The sequence below is a fragment of the Psammomys obesus genome, unplaced genomic scaffold, assembly GCF_907164565.1.
Source record: "Psammomys obesus unplaced genomic scaffold, mPsaObe1.curated_primary_1811, whole genome shotgun sequence".
NCBI lineage: Eukaryota > Metazoa > Chordata > Mammalia > Rodentia > Muridae > Psammomys > Psammomys obesus.
The window spans coordinates 7,970,112-7,993,966 of record NW_026592890.1 but is presented as its reverse complement, the minus strand read 5'-3'; the positions used below and the strand labels follow the sequence as shown (position 1 = coordinate 7,993,966).

Genomic DNA, 23,855 nt, shown 5'->3' with positions numbered 1-23,855 from the left:
ACCAGATTGCTTCAGGAATGCCTAGATCCTCCTTGGATGAAAACACAGAGTCTGTGCTTGGCCCATTACCTGGAACAAGTGAAGGACGTATTCCTGTGGTCCAAGCCACCATCCACATGTTTGGGTTCTCCAGTATTTGGGCCAGATTGGTTAGACACTGGGCCAAACCTCTCACTGATAATTAGGGCCTTGCCACAGATATCTGGAGATAAAATGGTATGTTGTTTAAGATAAAACTCTTTAAGTCTAGACAGCCTACTCCGTTATCTTTTGGCTTGTAAGCCCCTTTCTGTAGGGTTGTTTGGCACACAGAGTTTTACTTAAAATATTAATAACACCCATTGAATGCATTCAGTACCAGCGGTCAGTATGTCAGCATTTGCTCTCTCTGCTTGTCTCCAGGCTTCCCATCAAAGGAGCACATGGCTTCGCTCATCTGCCTGGGTCCTTACCGAAGGACTGGAGTGGGCTTTACGTTTTCCCATTTGCCTTCTACCCTTCCTTCTCTCCTTCTGCCCCTCCCCCCCCCATTCATCCTCATGCTGGATTTACTTTTCGAGAAATATGCTTCAGCATCTTTTCCTGTTCCCCATTCTCCATCCTTCTCTTGCTATGGCCATGCTGAAGGGAGACTTTTAAAATGTAAACTAGCATTGTTCCGGAAGTCCAAAGACTATAAAGTCTTTAGCGTTAGTGCTCTAGTGGGATAGGGTAAGGGAAGTGAGGAGGCAGGAATGCAACTCAGACAATTTCTCTAGCTGGGATGACGGACCTGGCCCTCATTCCCTACCTCCCTCTCAGCCTGCTGCTCAAGTGAGCTCTCTATCATCCAGGCTTTTAAAAGGATCAGTGTTGTGTGTTTATTGGTGTGCACAAATAGACCCCTTTGTAGCAGCACCCACGTTAGCATTTGGTTTAGTCACTGGGTACTGTAGCCCAGCCAATTAGAAGTCTCAGTCAGTTGTCATTGCACCAACCAGAAAGAAAGAAAGAGAGGAAGAAAGAGAGAAAAAGAGAAAGAGAAAGAGAGAGAAAAGAAAAGAAAAAGAAAGAAGAAAGAAAGAACTTTGTAGTTCTAGAAACTACAAGAAACCACTTGTAGTTTCTACCCTGACCATTGGCCACACTGGCCTATGCTTTGGCCAAAGAAAGAACTAATAGTTCATACCCTGGAGGGGAGGGTGTGATCTGGAGAGGTGCTGGTGAGGTAAGGGTGTGTGCTTGCTGAGCATATTCACGGGGCTGTGCAGCAGCTCTTCTGTACCTCTGGAAGCCAGAACAACGTTGCATTATGTCATCTATCTAGGAAAGACCAAGAGGCCAGTCATTGCTCTGTAATTAGCAAGCTGGAGTCCTTTGAAAGCCTGTGTTAGGCTTGCCTGTTTCATGCAGATGTTTTCTAATAGACCAGTGACTAATGCTTGGACTTAATGGAGATAATCTTTCCCAAGGGCACACTGTGGCATGGATTTCTCTTAGGCTATCAGGATAGGGTTCTGAATTAGTGGCAATTCTGGTGTATGTTCCTTTAAGGGTTTTCTAGAGAGAGTTCAAATATGGAATCCTGGATAACAGAAGCAAGTTATTTTTCCCTTCAAGCTATGTTCTCGTATTCATTAGAATAAAAACAACCAAGGTTAGTCCCCAGCTTAACATTTATACACTTGGCTAAAGAGAAGGGGTGAAATGGAGTCCATAAAGCAGAAGATGTTTTAGGCACTATCCCATGACAGATGGAGAGATGGAGGCAGCATGGGGTTAAGTAACTCCTTAGAGGTATCACAAGTAGTAGATGGGGGGGGGCAGTACACAAGCGAAGAGTGAGGGTGCAGCTAACTGAACCCTAGTGTGAGGGTTGCCCTGTCTCATCCTTGTGGTGGCCGGTAGCTATAAGGCAGGTTTACTATGGCAGCATGACTGACATTTGATGCCTGATGACTGCAGTAAGAGCATTGTAGGATACTTAGCTGCATCCTGCTGGTTCCAGCAACACCCCTCCCCAGGTGTGACAACTTAAAATAGCTCTAGACATTGCCTGAATGTCCCCAGGGAAGGGATATCATGAGGCAAAGGATACCTCTTGGCCGAGAGCTTTTTCCCAGACAAAAGCCACTTGCTGACTGCAACAGATTTAGAGTGTTTTATTTTTAAGAAACAAAATATAAATTGTTTTTCTTATCCACTTTCAAACTAAGAACAAGAAACACAAAACTCTTCGATAGAAAAGCCTGTTCCAGTTCCTTTATTTTTAAATAGAAGAGTTAAGAGAAATATTTTAAAATGCAAGCAAAAGAATCACGCTATGTTGTGATTGAGAAATGTTCCCTGCAGGCTCCAGGACCGGGGGTTGGTTGCCTGGTGATGGATGTCTTACTTAATCAGGAAGTTCCCCCTTGGCGAATTCATACCATGACGTTATTGGGAGATGGTGCTTGAGAAAGCAATGTCAATGGAGGAAATATGTTGTCTCTCACCCTTTGCCTTTCTGTCTCTTCTGCTTCCTGGCTGTGCCAGCGTGAACAGTCTCCTGTATCTCTTGTGTGGACTCTTCCTCTAGACCAGGGTTCTCAAACCTGTAATGCTGCAACCCTTTAACACAGCTCATCATCCTATGGTGACCCCAACCATAAACTTACTTTTCTGCTACTTTATAGCTGTAATATTTCTGATGTTATGAGTTCTAATATAAATATCTGATACGCTACCCCCAAAGAAATTGTGAGCATTGTCTTCCTGGGTGGTCCCCCGCTCTATCTCTATCCCCCTCCTGACTAGAATTCTCTAAGAACAGGCCAAATCATTCAACGGAGGTGCGAGATTCACCTTCCAGTTTTGTAATGGTGACGTCACAGCCCATTACGTTGTTAGTTCTCAAATTCTAACCCATTCAGAGGTTCTCGAGTGCCAAGTGCCACACAGCTCATGTGTGTGTCAGCCATACAGCTTTCTGAGGAGAAGCTGCCAGGTGATTAGGCAAGGGAGCGAGGCCGGTGCCAGCAGCATCACGGCACCGTGAGAAGAGAAGCCTAATGCCAGAGTCTCACCTGAGTCCTTAAGCTTAGAGGGTTGACCTGCCATCCAAAGGCCAGAAAGTCAGGGCAAGGCATAGTGTTTGTGGGACGTCATCTTCTGTCTGAGGTGTCTAGGTATGCATGGTTTGGGGTCTGAGAGAAGAAGCTTTCCTACCTAGTCCCATGCTGGAATTTTCTCCTCCTCAGGGCAGCTGAGGCAACCGCCCCCTCCTCCACCCCCAGCACACTTACACACACACTCCTCCCCCCCCCCACTCTCTTAGCCTGTATCATCCACATCCTCAGGTGTCTCTCTCAGGACGCTTGGTGAGTTTTGAGTCTGCTTTCATTGCACACTCCACAAACATATACCTGGTGACGGGTCCTATCCAGTGCACTTCAGGAAATCCTTCCAGCTCTTCCAGAGGTCCTTCTGCCGTGCAGGACGCCGCATCTCCCAGGCACAGGGTCGCCTTGTTTCCAGATGGTTTGAATAACCTAACTTCACCACATAGCTCAGCTTCAGTGAATGTTTGCTTAGGTGTTTGGAGTCCAGCGTGCATTCCTGTGTGCTGGCCTTTTCAGAACATTTGCGTCTGTCTGTTCTGCAAACGGGAAGTTAGAGTTGCCCTGAAGATGGAAGACACTTTCTTATCTTAAAAGCTTCTGATAGGATTACTCTACATTATTTTGTCTTAATGTTAACACTGTTAATTATACTATTATAAATTATAAGTAATACACATAACACAAATATTATAAATATAATTATATTAATATACTAACATGATATATCATTTCATATGAGAGATAAAAGACTATACCTTTTACTGCTGGTTGAGCCTGAAAGGTCACAGCTTTGGGTAAAAGCCAAGCACCCTGGTAGCCAGACCCTGGGCTAGGCAGAGGGCCGCCAGGCATGCCAGGATGCCCAGGGCAGCCCTTAGAGGTCAAGGAGAGAAGATCATGACACAGTAGGTTGCACGTGTGAAAAATCAGAACACCAAGTCCAGAATGTCCATTTTATCTTTCTGGAGAGAACATTCATTCCAGGGAAGAGTCCAGAGTGCTGGGATTTGCCGGAGAAAGGTCCTGCCACCATGGGGAAGGAGAGGATGTGGTCTTGTAAGGGCACATGTATTGAGGTAAGGACACGTGGCATCCTCTCATGTCTAGGTCCGAGTCCAGGGACAGAAATGAGTGAAGCAAGCGTCTTCCCGAGGAAGCATGCCTGTGCACATGCACCGGTACCATACATGCATCCAATCACACATACAGTCACAGGGCAGAGCCATGGGTCTTTGGGGGGAGAGGAGTAACGGCAGGCACGTCTAGCAAGCAGGCTGACAGAGGGGCCAGCGACAGCTCACAAAGGGTCCCTGTGAGCTTTATACTTGTATCTTTTTATTAGACTTAACATGTTTATATATGAGCATCTTGCCTGTGTGTACCACACATGTTCCTGTGGAGGTCAGAAGGAGTCAGATCTCCCGGAGTTAGGGAACTGGAGCTAGGGAAGGTTATGGACCATCATGGGGGTGCTGGGAACCACATTCGGATCATCTGGAAGGGCAGCCAGTGCTCTTGACCCCTGGCCCATCTCTCCATACCCTATTTTTGAATCTTATCTGTTTGGACCATCCACGTGGGACAGCTGGGGACTGTGGCGGCAAATCCTTTTGCATGGGGAAGTCAAGGCTCCTTACCTCGAGGTAGGTGGGCTTACCTATCTTAAAGTAGGACAGACTCACCTTTCCAATGCGTGACACCTTAGGGTATTTTGCCCTTCATCTATAAACCACTTGAGACACTGGGTAACATACATTTCAAATTCTTTTTAAAAGAATCAGAGCTGTCAAGATACTAAGGATATTCAGGTAAAATTCAGGGACTCGGGAACCTAGAGGCAAAGCACACTCCCATCTTCCAACTATGTTTTGTACTCCAGGCTGGTTGGCCTGTGAGCTTTTAGGAAATTCCCTTGTTTCTGCCTCCCATCTCTATAGGAGAGTTGGGGTCTTGGGTGCACACACTGCATTTGGCATTTTTTTTTAAGTATGGTTTCCATGATTGAAAGTTCGTCAGGCTTGTTTAGCACAAATTACCTTCTGAGTCATCTCACCATCTTCTAGGAAGGTGTTTTGGTTTTGTTTCTATGAACCAAAAAAACCTGTAGAAAATTTTTTAAAAATTACAAAATTAAGAAAATTCAATGTATAGTTTTGGTTTTTGAGACAGGGTTTCTCTGTATAGCCCCCTGTGTCCTGGACTCATGTTGTGTACCAGCTGGCCTCAAACTCACAGAGATCCGCTTGCCTCTGCCTCTGTGCTGGGAATAAAGGCGTGTGCCACCACACCTGGCAAGTGACTGATGATGCAACTTTGATATGTGAGGAAAGATGAGGATGTGCAATTTGGACCTGATAGTTCTAAGCCCATCAGTGTATGACCCAGCACACTAGCCCTGGCCCTAATCAGGAGAGAGATGTGAATCAGTTGTTAAAGTAACATTGGAATAACAACAGCTTCTCTAGTGTAGCTCAGTTGGTAAGGCACCTGCCCAGCATGCAGGTGTTTGAACCTGCATTGAACCCAAGGCCCTGGGTTCAATCCCCAGTACCACATAATCTAGTCATAGCACATCCTTACACATGTGTATAACAGCACCCGTGTATACGTACAGTATACCTATGTATACTCTGTACTCCAGGATTAGAAGTTCAAAGTAATCCTCAGATATGTAGGGGGTTCAGAGCCTTGGCTACATGGGACCTTGTCAAGGAAGGAAGGGAAGGAAAGGACAGAAGACTAAAGACCAGCTAATTTGCCTGTGATCATCTGGAAATGCAGCACCTTAACTACAGAGTCCGCCCAGTCAACAGCGACCCGAGGCTTCGTTCTGCAGCTTTGGGAGCTCTCTCCTACACTTACATATCTACAGATGTGACGGCTGGGGGTGGACTCACACAGCCTACAGCTGACAAAATCTTTGCCGCTGACACTTTAAGAATCAGTCTACAAAAGCCACCGAGCTTTAACTTCATCTTGACTGTGTTTTTAATTACTCAATCAATGTCTCCAGGGCTGGGACGGGTGAAGGGAAGGTGTGTGCATCTCAAACCTCTAGTGCGGTTCCTTGTTTCCTCCTATCCAGAGCTTCGGGGAGGGGGTATCTAAGAGGTTGGATCCTTTTCTTGATTCTAGTTTAAGGGGCCAGGGAGGGGGGGAGAGCAGTTGGCCTGGCTGCCCTAACCTGGCATTCAGAGTGGCTTCTGTAGTGGTGTTTATAGCACAACCTGTTTTAATTTTAGCACTGTTGGGGGGGGGTAAGGGAAGTTAGAGATGAGGCTCTGTGGGAAGGTCCTTAGAGAAAATGGAGGGGCTCCATGAGGCGAGGAGTGTGTTCCTTACTACCTGTTCCCACGGTGACTCAGAGTCCAGGCAGTGGGTGGGAGGAAGTAAAACAGGAGTGGGTTGGTAAGGGCATGGATTTGGCCACAGGGTGCAGAAGGTAGGCGCACCACCCTGGCTGAGGCCCCTTGTGAGAAGGGCACAGATAGCAGAAGTCTTGGCTTTCTGTAGCCTGTGACAAGCCACTCACACTGTGCCTGTTTCTTTACCTATTAGAGGAACATGAACCCTGACAGGTGACCATCCAGCTGAAGAAATGAGTTTCTGTGTGACTTAAGCCTCCTCTACTGTTTACAGTGTGTGAGCCAGAATCTTTGCTCTGTTCCCTTGACTCCTCATCACCTTCCTTGCGCCTTTATCCCATTAGTGCCTTTACCTGGTCCTGGATGTCACTCTGAGCTGTATGAGCCCCGCCTCCAGTGTCATTGCTGTACTAACCCTGAATGTCTGAGCTCCCATAGCCTTATATTCAACACTGGTTGTTCTCCATACCAAAGGCCAGGAGGGATGACCGAGAAAAGTTCACATCCTGACTCCTGATATCTCAGGGCTTGGGAGGCAATAAGGGGTTTTAGATAGTCACTTGTAACTTCACTGGCAAGCTCAGACTAAACACTGGGAGCATTGTTTTTCAGGGGCCCCTAAAAAGGTAGGGGTATAACTAGAGCTCAGAATTATTAGTTTTCTGAGAAACACGGATCCTACCTTCTCATGAGGCCAGGAAGAGGCCTGGATTCTCAGTGGGGAGATGCTCAGAGCTCTCAGCAGCTCAGGACAGAACCGTGGGAAAGCCTCATAGGTAGTTCGAGGTGTGGCTATCCGCCTGGTCAGGCGCTAGTGGCCTGTGGAAGCCTTGCACCCCCATTGGAGGCTGTTCACCCCTGAGAGGTTACATTCCCCATCCTCCCAAGCTGTATCCATGAGTTGCATCAGGGCTTGTTGCCATGGATACTGCTGGGCTGATAAGGGCTCAGATTACTAGACTTAACAAATAGAAATTTCAGACAAACGATGAATGATGTTTTAGTATTTGGCTCCAGTGCTGCATGGCTCATAATTTATTACTAATATGTCTTCCATCTGATGGTTCATGGTCATGTTTATGTGAGCAAATGATATGCAGTTTATGGGAAATTAAAACTTAGTTGTATACCTTCTGTTTTACCCAGTGACCTCAGTAGGGACAGAATATCACTTTTATCAGAGTGGAGGGTTTCCCTGGCAACATTGGACTCTCAGTGGGCAGAGGACCAGTAGGGGAGAACCCCAGAGCTGGGTGAGGATATGTCTCGGAGTTGTGTGTGAGGAAAGGACCAAAGAGCTGTGCTGGAGGAGGAACCCAGAGATGTGGGAGGTCAGGGGAAGGACCTCAGAGCTATGTCAGGGGAAGACCACAGAACTATATGGAAACTTCACTGGTCCCCAGTCTTGGAGAACATACAATTTATACCTTTTCCTTCATAACTAAAAATTTTATTGTATTTATTTGTTTGTGCATATGTTTTATTTGTTTGTGTGTTTGTTTGTATATGTGTCTGGATGTGTTCATGTCTTGCATGTGTGAAGGTCACAGGACAATTTGTGGACCTCAGCTCTTGCCTTTTACCATGTGAATCCCAGGGGTGGGATTCATGTTGTCAGGTTTGGTGACAAGTATGTGCCCAGCCCTTTCACTGATCCTTCCTACATAATTAACTAGCTCTATTAAAGGTCCTGTATTCCAAAAGAGACAGAATTAGATATCCCGAGGTCCCAGCCTAAAGGAAGATGTCTCTTGTGAAGAAATGCTTTTCAAAAACAGTTTTATATTTCTTTCCTAACTAGTTTAGTAGTTGTATACATTTTAGCATCTTCTTTACCCCTTTCAAAATTCTGATAAAGCTGTTTTGGGTGTGTGTACATTCCTATTCTCTGTGAGTAATGAATTTGCATTTTGAAAATAAGCCTTGTTCTATTCCAGTATCAAGAAAGAAAAAATAATGAAAAATTAAAGCAGTTGCTTCTTGTGTAGATTTAAGTTTTAATTTACGCACCCCTTAAATGATACTTAGTGGAGTGAGAGAAATAGCTCAGAGGTTAAGAGAATTTACTGTTTTATTTCCAGAGGACCTGGGTTTGATTCCTAGCATCCACATGGCAGCTCACAAACCCTCTGTAACTCCAGTTTCAGGGGATCTGGTGCACTCTTCTGGCTGCTATAGGCTCCAGGCACATACATTGTGAACATTTAGATGCATTTGTTTTTAATTGAAAGATTAGTAACTTATTTTTGTTGTTGCATTGAGAGAGAGTCTCACTCTACAGCCCAGGCTGAGCTCAAACTCATGGCAACCTTCCTACCTCAGCCTTCTAAGTACTGGGATTACTAGTGTGAGCTACCGTACTTAGCAAAACTGGTAACTTCTTGTGTTGTTTTTAGAATATCATCTAAAGGCTTCAGGAATGAATCATTTGTAGTTTTGTTGTTGATAATTCGTTTTGTCTGATTGAAGGTCTCGATCTTTAGCCAGGCTGCCTTCAAACTTGCTGTCCACCTGCCTGAGCGCTGGGGTTACAGATACATACCCTCATGCCTGGTTTAAAACATTTTAAAAGTCTATATTGTAGTCTAGGCTAGATTGTAGTCTGTGTAGCTTACTACATAGCTAGGGATAACCTTGAATTCCTTACTCTCCAGGCTCCATCTCCCCAATTCTGGGATCACAAGTGTGCACCATGTCTGGCTCCCTAGGTGACCTTTGATGTGACCCTGGACCCAGGTTGTTGGTTTTCAGGGCTAAGGAATTTGCTATGCTCCCAGGAACAGCCTTAGCCGAGACCCATGGTAGCTGAGGAGTTTGTACTGTGCCTCGGCAAGTATTGTAAGGAGCCAGTGAAAGCGTGTGACAGGATTCAGGTAGCAGCGCAGTGTGAGAACCCGGTAACATGGAGACAGAGACTATAGGCATCAAGAGACAGTGAGGGCTACGTGAGGATGGAAGGGAAAGCGGGTGGTGGGAGAGGTATGGGCAGGGCTGAGTGGGTAGCAAGGGCCGTGGCTAGGTGAGCAGGTTACTGTAGAGCTTGTCATAAGTTAACTGGTGCAGAAATGTCTCACATGGCTGTGTGTAGAACAATGAAGGAGAGAACAGGGTGGTGAATGGAGTTTCCTGGGGACAGCAGGTTTTTTTTTTTGTTTTGTTTTGTTTTTTTCTAAGAATCATTTCCTTTTGGAGCACAGAACCTCAAACTTAATTCAAGGATGACCTTGAATTTCTGATCCTCCTGCCTCTCTCCACCTGGTTTTATGTAGTGCTGGAGACTAAATCCAGGGCTTCATGCAAGTTAGGCAGAGATTGTCACAGAGCTACTTACACAGCTGGCAGGCTGAGAATTTGATTGTCATTTTAACCTTCCTTTGATTGGCTCCTATTGAGCGATCTTAGGAAATAACTGAGGTTTGAGGATGGAAGGGCAGTGGAGTCATGGCTCAGCAGAAGTACTGAGATGGGTGGAGTCTAAACCACAGTTACGGTCTAACCGCGTCCTGGCGGCTGAGCAGAATAAGCTTGGAGTCTTGGCCGAGGGAGAGGGATGTGCTAGGCCTCACTTGTGACTCGAGAGAGCAGGGCAGGAGCGGCAATGCTGGGTCTCTGTGCCCGTGGACCATTCAGGGTGTTGTTATGTCCCACTGCCCAAGAGTGAGAAGGGCTGTGGCTCTCTGGTAGCCAGTGTGCCTTTCCGTTTATGGAATCTTCCTACAAATGTACCCACTTCTTTCAATTGGCATCTGAACCTTGTCAGGGAACCATTTGTGTCTCCCCTCCACTACCCTTACCCACCCATGCTTTGATCAGAACATCTTATATCTCCCTTTAACCCCCTTTCACTGCTATAATGAAATACCTGAACTTAGAAACTCATAAAGAAAAAATAGTTTATTGAGCCCACATTTCTAAAGCTTCAAGGTCATAGTTCTGATATCAGTTTGATTCTAGTGGGGACCTCCTGATGATGGCATCTCAAGAGCAGGTGCTGTGTGACAGAGAAAGATCTTGTGGCCACATCGAAAGCTAAGACGTGAGTGGGAGGAGCCACCCTTGCTACCTCCCTTAAGGTCATATCTTGAAGGTTGTCACTGCCTCAGTACCACCACACAGAGGACCAAACCTCCAACATGAGAGTCCCTGGTAGACTGTGGGGGTGCCCCATCTCCAGTGCCGTGGTGGAAACAGTGTTGGAGGTATGCTTCTGTCTTCAGGAAGTATGTCACTTCTCTAAAGGATACAGAGAATGGCCCTTGCCTTCTGATGGCAAGTCCAACCTTTTGTAAATGACATGATGTGATATTGTCATTTATAGAGTTCACACTCAAAAATCATGCAAACAAAAAAAAATTCTCAATGTTTTAAGTAAGTTGATTTTGCACTGGGCTCATTCATGAGCATCCTTGGGCAAATGTTTCCTGTGGCCTGCAGGTTTTACATACCAAGTGTCATGAACACCTCAGAACATGACTGTGGCTTCAGAAAAACCTTTCAGCCTTCCTGAGGGATGGTAGAGGTCTTGGTATCCGGTACTCAGACCTATCAGAATCTTATTTAACTTAAGTCACCCAGAATTCCTGCAGCCCCGGAGTGTCAAGGCACACACCCCCTCCCCCCATAGCTAATGAGACAGCACAGGGAAGGACATTTGGGAAGTTGAGGGCTCTTCCGAACTGAAACCTGGAGTAGCTTGCCAAAGCGCATTTGAGCCCTGAGCTCATGGGATATGGGGCAGATAAGAAGAGGGCCTGGACTGAGTTCTCCGTAGAGTTGTTTGGACCAAGGTACTTGCAGGTCTCTGGGAGGGACCTGAAGGAAGCTGTGTGGCTTCAGCGTACCTCAGATTGTCCCTTAGAGGGGTGACTGAAAAACATCTTCATCCATAGCAACTCATAAGGGTCCCTGGAGTATTCCTGGGGAAGGAGTAAAGGGGATATTCTCACACATGAGCCCTGAATGAGCCCTGAATTCTTTCCTCTCTCCCCTTTTATGAATCCTTGAAGATGCTGGAAGCATGGGGACATGGGTGGCAGTAGAGCCACCACTATGGCTTGTGTCTCTGTGACAGGGACTTCACAACCTGCTGTTGCACTTTTAGTTAACTTGGGTGTCAGTGGCCTTGGTTCTGTAGAACAGACTGGAAGCTTAACAGTCAGCTACCTTTTCTCTGCAAGACAGCCCAGGGGCCTGACAGAAAATGACCCTCATTGAGCAATCCTTGCACCCTCTTCTCAAGATAGAAAGAGGTGAGGCCTCCCTCTGTGCCATAGCAGCAGGTACCTGTGCCTTGTCCCATACCCTGTGCTGGCATTAGCACCCGGTCGCAGCCCAGGAGAAGGACGTTACACAGTGTCCACGTCAGACAGCAGGAGCCAAAAGCCTAGGCATGTTGGCTTCCTCCTTAAAGCTGCTTAGGGAGCCTTAGTCCATTCAAAGGCTTCACATTTAAGGGCATGGAAATGCAAATTTTCTACCTGTAATCTTCATCTTCAGAAATGAAAAGGATAGAGGTCTGTCTGGGAAGGGTCTTGTTCTGCATTTTGCAGTGTGTTGCTCCCCCCCCCCCCCCAGGGAAGTGGTGGGGGTGAGGGATCCCTGCTGAGGGGCTTAGAGAATGCATGTGTCACGGGCTCATTGATTTCCTAAGTCTTAAGTACAAGTGGCACCTTGCTTGCTCTAACTTTGTTATTATGACAATTTATGTATTATACACATGAAAAGGAATGAGCCCATGACATACATGGTTTACACACACACAAGGATTCTCTGTGTTTACCTGGATTTAACTTTATGTATCTCATCCTGTCTGTGGTTATGGAATTATTAATCAACTGACAGACATTTTTGAAGTGATTTCCAGGCACTGTAAGTCATGAACTGTCACTCAAATTATAAGACAGGTTTTTATAAAGAAAAAGAACTTCTTACCAGATGTGGTGCATGCCTTTATTCCTGTCCTGACCTCAGGAGGCAGAGGCAGGTAGATCTCTGAGAGTCCAAGGCCAGCCAGGACTATGTAGTAAGACCATGTCTGGGGAAAAAAAAAAAAAAATCTTAATATGTAACTGCTGGCTAGGGCGGTGTTCAGTGAGTGAGGGGCTGCTGTACAATATCAGAACTTGAATTTGGATCCCAGCACCCACGTCCAAATGCCAGATACGGCATCCTCTGCCTGTAACCTCAGTGCCTCAGGACAGAGATCCGTGGATTACAAGGGCTCACTGTGCAGCTAGCTCACTGGCCAGCCTGCTGAGCCCAGACTCTGAGCTACAGCCTCAGTGAGAGACGACACCCTGCTTGCAATCCTTCCTGTGTGTCTTCTTACTATTTTGTTAATATCCTGCTGTTGGCTTCTCCAGTTCTTTCTGAAATGTCTTTAAAAAAAAAAATAATTGGAGTGTTTTCAAATCAGGCTGTAAGTAGGAGCCCCCACACCTCATTTAGTCAGTGTCTTTGAAGTGTCTCTTAATTTAGAAGAGATTTCTGGCCTTTTTTCTTGTCGTGGACTTGTGGCCAGCATCGTGGCCAGCATCGTCCCTCTGCCAATGTTCCTAGGAACCAGAAGTTAGATGTGAGTCCTTGGCAGAGCCAAGCATTCTAACAAGGCAGTTTGGCCTCCCTGCGAGCAGTGTGCATCTTGATAAAAACCCGGGTGGAACCAGCAATCGAAGGACTAAATCCCATGTCCTTGAGCTTGCCGGACCCCAGTCCTCTCCTGTGTCTAGACCAGCAGGGCCCTAGCATCTGCGGCTTCACCCCTCTCACATCCAGCTACCTCCATCAGCCACAGATCAAAAGTCCTAATTGGAAAATTCCTGAAATGAGTAATTAGGTAACTTGGAAGCCAGATGCCTTTCTAAGTATATTGATTGGCATGAAGTCTAGCTACCCACTGGCCAGTTACCTAATAGTTGGCTTAGTTATCTGATAGACTGCTGGAATCTCTCTCAGTGGGTAGTTGGAGATTCGAGGGATGTGGAAGTCCAAATGTCAGGATGCCGGAGAGGAGGTGGTGAGCACTCCGGGTCTGCCTGCTCCCCGGCTTCTCTCCCCGTGTGCGCTGGAAACCCGGAGTACCGGGCCTTGCTCTGCTTTTACGCATAGCGCTCAAGCCTTTGACCTCCTGACATTGCCTCTGTCTGAGAACCAGCCCGGCCATGCCAGGCATAGAGGTCATTGCCGTAAGACTCACCCACAGTCTGAACCGCGCACATCTATAGACACAGGCCCAGCTCGAGAGAGGTCAGCGTTTTTAATCATTCGGTTCAGCTCATTTTAACAAGCACACAGTTGCATAGGAGCTTACGTGCCGCCTGTGGCGCAGTGTGCACATTAACTATGTGTATATGTCTTAGTTAGAATAATAATTTAGGTTAGAAATTCAATCTCTCTTCCTCAAAAGCCTCCAAAAGACAAAAGCCCATCTGGAAAGGTCCTGGTGCAGGGCTATTGTCTCCCAGTGTTAGAGACAGGTGTGTCTATGTCTCGTCCCCCCCCTTCCCTCTTCCCATGCATCTCCCTATAGTCAAGAAGAGCCAAAGAGTAGATGGTGTGTGTGTGTGTCTGTATGTGTGCGTGTGTCCATGCGTGTGTGTACAGAGCCACACCATCAGCTCACAAATCCCACACTGGCTCCAAGCCCAGCCTAAACCTGAAATCAAAAGACAAATTCAGTTGGCAGAACCTGAGTAAAGAGAAAGCCCTGACTGAGGCTTGGCCGTGCTTGCTCAGAAAGCCTGTCCTGAGTGAGCCCCAGAGTGGGGCTGGAGCAAGAGCCGTCTCTTTGTGTGTCTCGGCAGTGCGGGCAGCAGTCTGGGATTTCCCATCTAAGGTGGGGTGAAACCTACACGCTGTGTATCAGCAGTTCTCAGCCCGTGGGCTGTGACCTCCGGGGAGGGGTGGGGGTGGCGAACAGGCCTTTCACAGGGATTGCAAGTCAGATATGCTGCACATCAGATATTTACGTTGTGATTCCTAACAGTAGCAAGATCACAGTTATGAGGTGATCAAATAATTTTATGGTTGGGGGTCACCAACATATGAGGAACTGTACAAAAGGGTCGCAGCATTAGGAGGATTGAGAACCACTGCTGTCTGTGAAATCACAGGTCCCCCATGCTTGCATTTTGCAGTGCCCAGGCAGCTCTGTGGGCCTGGAATCACCCCCATCTGCCGTGTCCCAGGCACCCATCTTCTCAGCCAAGCACGAACCCTCTCTCTCAGGATCCGTATAGGCTCACATTTCCCAGGAACCTCATGTGAATCTCAGGCCTTAGGATGCCATCTCCTCCTGGTATCGAGGGCTGTATTTACCAGGCACTTCCTGTTACTGTATTTTTTAATATTTTTAGTTAATTCAGTAACATTAGTTACTGGGTTAATTAATTAGTTACTGAATTTAGTTAATTCATGACTACATTTCTGTAGGCACCAGACTGGGAGCAGAATATCACTGGTGCCTGTGACATTCCTGGTCCCATTCTGGGATCTCTTGAGTATCTACATTTCCCAGGTGCTGGGACCACCAGGTGAAGCTGAGGCAAGATGCCTGGGAACTAAAAGGACAGTGGCCATTGGGAGGAAACCACTGAGGAAGCTGGGCCCTTGCTCTGCAGGTGATGGGGTTTCCCACCCTGAATTTTCCACTCTGACTTCTCTGTTGAATCATTTTCCATGTTCCTGAACCTCCCCAGGCTCTATGTGTCCTGATATGTCAAGTATTTGTGATCGGGTGGTGTTGTTTCCAAAGGTCCAGAAAATGGTTGAGGAGGGAAGATAGAGAAAAATCTTACGTTTTTCCTTGTGTCAATGTAAATACCTAGCTCTTATCACAATATATATATATATGTTTATAATATACACACAGACATACACAAGACACACACACACATTATCCTGGAGCTAAAGATGACTAACTGTAGCCTGAGAATTCTGATTTAGGCTCCTCCATACACCATGCTCCAAATCAGAAATCAGTAATGGCTACATTTTAAAAATAGATTTATTACATATACGTTTATGTGTGGGGTGGTATTTTGCCTGCATGTGTGTGCCCACAGAGTCCAGAGAAGGCATCAGATCCTTAGGAACTGAAGTTATAAATGGTTGTGAGCTGCCATGTGGGTTCTGGGAACTGAACTCAGCAAGAACAGCCAATGCTCTTAAAGGCAGTGCCATCTCTCCAACCTTTTTATGAAACTTTTTAATAATAAACGAAGAAAGAAAAATCATAGATCAGGGTACTTTAAAGTGAACTGGGGGGAATATCAAGTGAGCGGGAAGCAGCAACGGTAGGAAGCCTCTGCTATAGGCTCCCGGTCCTATCTGATGACATTTTTAGCCTTTGAGTCAGGGAAGGCCAGGGGTCTGTTTTCCCCAGAAGAATTTTAATTGATAGTCACACACCAAGGAGGCTAACAGATTATCAAGGGAGTTAAAGATAGGCTAAGGTGACGTTGCTGCCTGCAACATTCCAACTCCCTCCAATCACGGGAGTTTTGATCAGTGATTTGAAGTCAGTCTTGGAGAATGCTTACCGTAAATGTAACTGCCTAGAAGTGGCCACTGGGCCCACCGTTCTTCCCTGCCGCTTGCCGACTTTGTGTTCATTGTTCTCCTCCATGATGATAGTACCATGGAGAAAGCCCCAGTGTGGTAGGCGGATGCTGATGTTTTGAGGGTATTAACAGTTAACAATTTTGGTCTTTATGTGGTAGATAAGGTGGCCACACATTTGCCTAGGTTAAGATGTGGTCCTGCTCTTGTCTCCCCTTTACCCAATCATGGCTTTTAAATATTCAGGATCTTGGAGATTCACACTGGGCTCTAGGAGCCCTCCCCGGGTTCAACATGTCTATACTATGGCATTGTGAGCCATAGTCTCCCCTCTCTGTGATTCAGTATCATTATTTACAAAATGATTCTTATGGGATGTGCATGCCTCCCTTTCCCCTTTCTGCTTTCCCTTGTGCCTTCCTATCCCTACCTGTAATTCCTTTAAAGAGATTGGCACAAGAGCAAACAGAACAAAACCAACTTCTTCGGCAGGCCAGACATCAACAGCCAGAGTTTAAAGATTGCATCCTTCAGTTAGTTCCAAAAGGCAGTTTTGGATTTTTTCCAATGATGTCACTTCCTGTAAACACATCCCTTCCTGGTATCAAGTGCCCAAGGCCCACTCCAGGAATTTGAAGAAACATAGCAGCCAAGAACGAGGGCCAGGGCCGGACACCAGGTGCAGCTGCTCTGAGTAGAGGCAGCTGTCACTGTTCCTGGGAACAGCCTGGAGAAAATTGACGTAGGCAGCATCGGGCAAACTGAAGCATGAGAAATGAGAGAGAGGCTTTGAGAACTGCTGCTGGCTGCTAAGAGACCCACGTATGCCTCCTTCTCCCATTTGTTTCCTGTGCATCTTCCCCCATCCTCTGATTTCACAAGTGCTGACCTTCCTCTGTTGGTTTATTACAAAGTAATAAAGTATTTTTATTTTATATAATATTTTATATAATACTTTATTAATAAAGTATTAATCAAAGTAGCTTGTGGATAGAAGTGGGGTCCACAAAACAAGGTCTGTGCCTTGTTTCCCAGTAATCTGGGAGAGCGACTTAGGATGGACACACACATGGTTACAGGCAGCCAGTTGGGATGGTTGTGTGTCTGGATGTGTTTGGTGAGGCTCGGGGCTGCCTGGAGGCTCTGGATAATGATCCTCAGGCTGCAGCCTCGGTTACGTCATCCGGAGGGCTGCTGTGGAACACAGAGCATTCGCACCTTGGAGCAGTGCGTGGTGGAGTGCCTGAGCCTGAGAATCTGAGGGTTGTTGGTCATGGAAGGATACTATCCTAGGAGGAGGAACAGGGAGAGAGATGGAACCCAGATTCCTTCATGGACTTCGGAAAAATACTTTCCTTGTATAATAACCAAGTCCTGGTCTAGAGGCACAACTCTGGGATCCCAAACATCTCAAGTTTAGTCTTGTCTCAGAGATAGCAAACTGTTGAAATGGTGGAAAAGGCTTGTTGTTATCATTTTGGCCCATCCAGGGTACTAGTAGGAGCTGTAGGGATTAATTGCCAGCAAGCGGGGCAGGAGCCTGAGATCTGCACAATTATGTGACCTGGATCAGACAGTGATCTTGTTGCTTGGCATCTCAGAGCTGGTTCTGCAAGGTGGACCTGGAAAGGTCGTATTGCTTGAAGGGACAGTCTTACTCCCCTGAAATGATTGTTCCTGCTTGGGGTCATGGAGTGGTCTGTAAGATTCTGTGTTTCTGGAATCTAAGGCGGCTACACGGTTAGTCTCTGGCTAGAGACTTTCAGGCACTTTGAGAGCAGAATCCTGTCCAGGATGTTGTGAAAGAGGACCGTGACATGTCAGTCTTATCTACGCCTTCATGCTTGAAGGGATGAGATAGCTGAGGTAGCATTGTATTTAGACTGATATACCTTCAGTGATGGACAGGCCTACCTGCAGAGTTAGGCAGGTCTGCACCAATGATTTAAAACAAGGCAGACAGATAACAGAATGAAGAGACAGGTTCCAGGCTTTTATCCTGCTTTTAGTTTCCTTTTGAGATGGCGTTTTCCAGCACAAGCAGTTTCTAAATGCTGGAAGTATTAAGAAACTCTGCGCGTCGTCTCCTCAAATGAGATTTATTGGAAGGACAATTGGTGACTCCCACCAAGTGTCTAGTCAGAAGAGCCAACGTGAGACTACAAAGAAGGTGAACTAGGATGGTCTCTCACCTGTGTGTGACACACCTGACATTGTCCCATGCCTGACTCCTGGTTCCAGAACAGACTAACTGGCTACGATGGAGCCATAAGCCTAAACCACTTGAAGGGCTCAATCCTACCCACAAGCCCATGGGAATGTGTCAGATGATTCCTGTGTCTATAGCTTTTGCAGAGTCAGGCTTTTGTCAGGCTTTTGACCTGCATTTAAATAGGACAAAGGCCCAGAGAGACTCTCAACAGTCAAGGTGACTTGGTGGCTATTGGTGTCATTCACAATGCTAGACTCACAAACTGAGCAGAGGAGAAATGTCTGGCTCACTTCAGTAGAGTCACTCCATGGGGATGACCAAAGGTGACAACAGCTGCCTCTCCATTGCACAGTACGTCTATTTAGTCTATTTAGTCTTATCTCTACCTTTTTTTTTCTTTAGTGGACTTGAGGACAGCGGGTCCCCAACCTCAGTGACTCAGCCTCCGGGCACAGGGGCATTCCCTTGGCTGTGATCACAGGTATAGCACGGAGGTCAACAGGATCAGTGACATTCTCCTTACCTGGCAGCCTCTGCCACTTTCCAAGAGGGCTCCCAGGAGGGAACCAATGTGGTCCTGACTACCAGTTGTTTTCACAAGACCCCCCTGAGGCATCTGCACCCCAAAGACAAAGACATGACTGAACTGTAGGATTGGTTATGGAAAACCTATAGGGCCACTGCTGAGAAATTAGTCCTTGGGGCCTTGTAGATGGTTCTCATGCTTCATATTTAACGTCCCGTCTGGAAGAGAAAGGTGTGTCCAGGGCAACCAAGGTCAGGCCCACTTGACTTGTGTGTGTGCATGTGGGACGTTGGAGCCCTCTATAGAATGTGTAACCCCCCCAAAGCACCAAGCACCACAACCTTCACAGAGAACTCTGTCAGACAGCACACGCCTGCCTGCCAACACCTCTCTCAAAGTTCTCCTCAGGGGGCTGTGCTGTTATTCCCATTCAACTCCATGTCTAGAGTTTCTACCACGCACTCTTTTCTTGAGACTCCCAGCCTTAGAAAGTTAGCCGCCTTGAATAAAGGCGCCATCCAAGAATACGTTTGGATTGAGTGTCACCTGAACACAACTCTTCGTTTTCACCAGCCTCTGCAAAGACTATGGTAATAATTTTGTTGCAGCCTACAGAATGACAACTCTGAGTTTCTCGTGCCATTGAGATGAAGAGTTGTGAGCTCCCCTTCACCACGGTTGGGTTATTCTTGGCGTCATCAGGTGTCATAGTGGGGGAAAAGGAGTTGGTTCTTTGATAGAATATAGAAGCATATCAGCTAGTCATTTTCCAGAACATATATCAACTCAAGCAGTCAGCCCAGAGACACAGATGTAGGCGAATCTAGACTCTGATTTTATTTCTCTTAGTTTACCCAATCAGGAGGTAAGAAATGGCCACCTAGAAGTGTCCTTTCTTTCCCTGCAGGCTGTTGCAGGGTCTTGCTTATCTAGAACCCTTCACTTCGAAGCCCTTTCAGCCTGTGGAGTCTGGGCCACAATGCTCTGCGACTTTAGTCTTAGAAGGAGCTTTGCCTCATAGCATGGCCCAAGAGTAGCAGACCCAGGACTCCAGGATGGTGCAGTAAATGTGTGTGTGTGTCCTTGTGGTTTGTTGCAGAGCTGGTGATGCTTCTGGAGTGGTGGTCAGGCACGGAGTGCACCATCTACACCGACCCAAAGGCCTCCCCCCACTACGGGAAGGAAAACGCCATCGTGGTTCTCAATCACAAGTTTGAGATTGACTTTCTGTGCGGCTGGAGTCTGGCTGAGCGCCTTGGGATCCTGGGGGTAAGTGGGACATGCCTTCACCTTTCACACTTTCCTCTGCCTCTGCCGTTCACTTTGCTGTTTGTTCCGAGTCTCTCAGAACTTCTAGAATTAACGGGGTTTGTTGTTGTTGTTTGTATTTAGGGGGCAGAGGGGACATAGGATCTTGCTGTAGAGCTGGGCTGTTCTAAAATTTGTCTTGCTACCTACTCTCCCAGAGCCAGGATTAAAGGCACAAGCTACCATGCCCAACGTTGGCAGTGTGTTTTATTTTATTGGGGTGGTGGGGTGGTGGGTGGTGATAGTGTGAAATGCTCTCAGAAGCTGTTTCTATTGGCTATTTTTCACCTTGCTGTGACAAAACACCGGACAAGAGCAGCTTGAAGGAGGTAAAGGCTGATTGTGGCTAGCCGGAGGGCAGAGCCCATCCTGGTGGGGAAGACTGGCAGCGAGAGCTTAAGGCAGCCAGTCAGTCCATGTCCTCTGCAGTCAAGAAGCAGAACGATGAATGCTTTTGTTTAGTTTGCTCTTACCTATTTATTTATTTATTTATTTATTTATTTATTTATTTATTTATCCCTGCAATTCATTCCAGGGCCCTGGGCCACGGAGTGGCGCTACCCACAGTAAAGGTGGGTCACTCTAACTCAGCGCAGTCTAGATAACCTCCCACAAGTGTGCCTGGAAGCATGAGTCTAGAGCAGTAGTTTCCAACCTGTGGGTCATGACCCCTTTGGGGGTCAAGTGACCCTTCCACAGGAGTCGCCTAAGACCATCACAGTTATGAAGTAATAATGAAAATACTTTTATGGTTGGGGGTCACCACGACATGAGCAACTGTATTGAAGGGTCGCAGCATTAGGAGGGTTGAGGGCCCCTGCAGTGGAGCCAGTCAGGTTGACAACATTAACCATCACGATGCTTCTAGTCGTAGCTTAGAATCGGGATTAACATCTTATATGCTTTAAGTAGGTTTAACAACTGTGATTATTTTTAATCCTTACAGAAGCATTTGTGAGTGGATATACTATCATTCCTTTAAAAAAAATACCCCCCAAAAAAGACCAAAAAACCAAAACCCTCAATTAGAGTTTCCGTAGTCAGGGCCACCCAACTGTAATTGGATTTGGACTGGAACTTGTCTAGTTTGGCCCTAGTTCCTATCCTTAATTGCCTTAGCCTAAAAGCAGAATTCACCCAACTTTGAATCGCCTCAGGCTTAAGAATGTTGAATCTCTGAGTGTCAAAATTTCAAGAGCAGAATTTGGAATTATTCCTAAATTCTGCTTCCCTCAAATTAGTTTGACTTCTTGTGTGCAGCTTTCTTGCTTTTATGCCTGGGCCTCTTCAGTCAGCTTTCATCATCCTTAACAGTGTGTCATGCTTGAGCCTGTAGCATATTAAAGACTCAGTGTCACCAACGGCCTTCAGAGAGTGCAATGGAACAAATGGCCCCAGGGTGGAAAATGCTCCAGAGGTTTTCATGAGAACTTAGAGGTGAAGTTTTGCATTTGGAATGATGGTCCACAGATAGGCAGGGGGCTGCTCATGGCACACGTGGTTTTGGTAGCTTATGTACATAGGACCATGATGTTCTGAGTACAGAACTGTGACTGTGGAGTATGGGAGGGACTAGAGAATTGTGGCTCTGCTTCCTTCAAGAGGTGAAGAACCTTCTGTCAACAGCATCAGTCAACAGCATCTCTTTTATTTTTCCATTTGTTTCATTTTAGTGACTAGTGATGTTTTCAGAACAAAAATAAAAGTTCTAGTACAGAGGTTCCCGCTCTATGCCCCATCATGGACATATTCCAAGGCATGCCAAGGAAAACTGGCTCTGTGGGTAATATCAGATCTTACATGTGCTGTGTGATGGATTTTTGGTTTTTGGTGTTGTGTGTGTGTGCATGTGTGTTCCGACCTAAGACTCCAATTTGCTGATAAGGATGGCGAGGGGTGAATAATAATTTTAACAGAGCAGTTTTTGTCATGATCTTCAGTAGCAGAGTATTTGAACTTTATAAACTTTACATGTGGCTTTGGAATGTTCCATTTACCATCTCGAGACCACATCGCCCCTGGGTACCTGAAGCCATGGGTGAGGTCAGATCTTGTGTTTGGAGGCAGCTGGGGATCTCCTGGATGTTCCAGGTGGCTTTAGTGGCTTTTCTATTTGGAATGTGTTGGCTTTTCCATAAGTAAGGAGTCCCTGTGGTAGGGGGCTGTGAGGCCCTGTTGGCTTCCTGCCCTACCCAGGGAAGTGGTATAACCCTGAACCCCACATCTTACATACTGTGCTGGCTTGGATAAGAATGGCCCCCATAGGCCCTAATAGATTTGCACGCTTGGTCACCAGGGAGCAGCAGCATTAGGAGGTGTGTCCTTGTTGGAGCAAGTGTGTCACTAGGAATGGGCTTTCAAGTGTTCAAGCCAAGTCCAGTGTCCACCACTCTTTCTGCTACTTGCCGATCCAGATGTAGAAATGTCAGCTTCCTGTCCAGCACCATGTCTGCCTGTGTGCCTCCATGCTTCTGCCATGACAGTAATGGCCTAAACCTCTAAATGTAAGCCAGCCCCATTTAAATGTTTTCCTTTATAAGAGTTGCCATGGTCATGGTGTCTCTCCACAGCCATAGACTACTGACTAAGACCCTTACTTATCTGTACTTCTGAGTAAACTCCACAGCCCCAGTTACTGTCCAGTTTGCAAGGAAGCAACGGGTGAGTTCGATTCCAAAGCCTCCCCTTTCCTTGGAAGAAGCAGGGTCAGAGTTGGAGCCCTGTTCTGGGAACTTGAAAACACAGGCCGCCTGCTAGCAGAACCAACTTCATGGATAACTGTAGCACTCCTTATGAGGAGCAGGAGTCACTGGTACCTTTATGAGGTCGGAGATGGGGCTACAGGACACTGAAGTTCAGAGAAGCTTGCACATGGCCCAGAATCCAGGGAGAGGCCTGTGGCTAAGCGTCCACAGCCAGGGGGAAGGAGGCAGACATTCAAGAGAAAGCGAATGATGCAATGCACATTGAGAAGTGACACAGAAAGGGACTTGGGGCCAGAGGAGTGACCCTGGGCCAGACAGGGAACCCATGAGAAGAACATGGATCTAGAACTAGAGAATGGGCCCAGGGCTGGAGAAAGATCTAGGCCTGGAGGGCATACAAGGTCCAGACCTTCATGAAGCAGAGACACTGTCTCAGCAGTCTGGGGTTTCCCCAAAGGCTTTGAGCCCTGGGAAGGCTTTCCAGCTCTGAGTGCTGGGTAAGACACAGATGTGCAGAAGCAGAACACGGCCCTTCCTGCCAGCCACAGACTTCAGATCCAGACTGTGGCTTATTAGGTGAATATTAGATGCAGAGGTTTTCATTTTTTATCATTTTTAAACCTGGCCAGCCTAGGTTGGAAGTGAATGGGTAATGTACCGGGTTTGGACACTCCCACTGGTGTGGTGGTAGCTGGAGCTTAGGCATTGGGGAGACCCCACCAAGAGGTTCAGCCAGCAGGTTTTGAATCTTAAGCCAGGGCAGGCAGTATCCCCTAAAGAAGCAAGGAGAGAGGAGGCGAGTCACCTGCCCCTTCTCTCCCAACACCAGAGAAGTAGCCAGCACCATCATTACACAGACTTCAAGGCTTTGGGAGAAGAGGAGGAGAAGGAAGATGAGTGGAGGAGGAAGAAAAGGAAAAGTGGAAGGAAGAGGCGGTAGAAGGGAGAGTGGGAGGAAGATGATGATGATGATAAGGGCTGGCCATCACTGCTGGATGGGAGCAGGGGTCAAAGGCCATACATGAAGTCTCTCAGACTTTTTCCTCTCTGACCTTTTCCTCTCAGGGCCGAGTGTGACCTAGGGATAGCTAGGGAGTATGC

General features: G+C 46.8%; 1 protein-coding gene across 2 annotated transcripts in view; it reads left to right on the top strand.

Annotated features, from left to right (window-relative positions):
- Agpat4 (1-acylglycerol-3-phosphate O-acyltransferase 4) overlaps positions 1–23,855 on the top strand; it is a 96,904-nt gene that overhangs the window by 58,884 nt on the left and 14,165 nt on the right. For both annotated transcript variants that reach the window (XM_055615989.1, XM_055615988.1), the window contains exon 3: positions 19,841–20,010. In XM_055615989.1, coding sequence (XP_055471964.1) covers positions 19,841–20,010 — 170 coding nt within the window. The remainder of the gene's footprint in view (positions 1–19,840; positions 20,011–23,855) is intronic.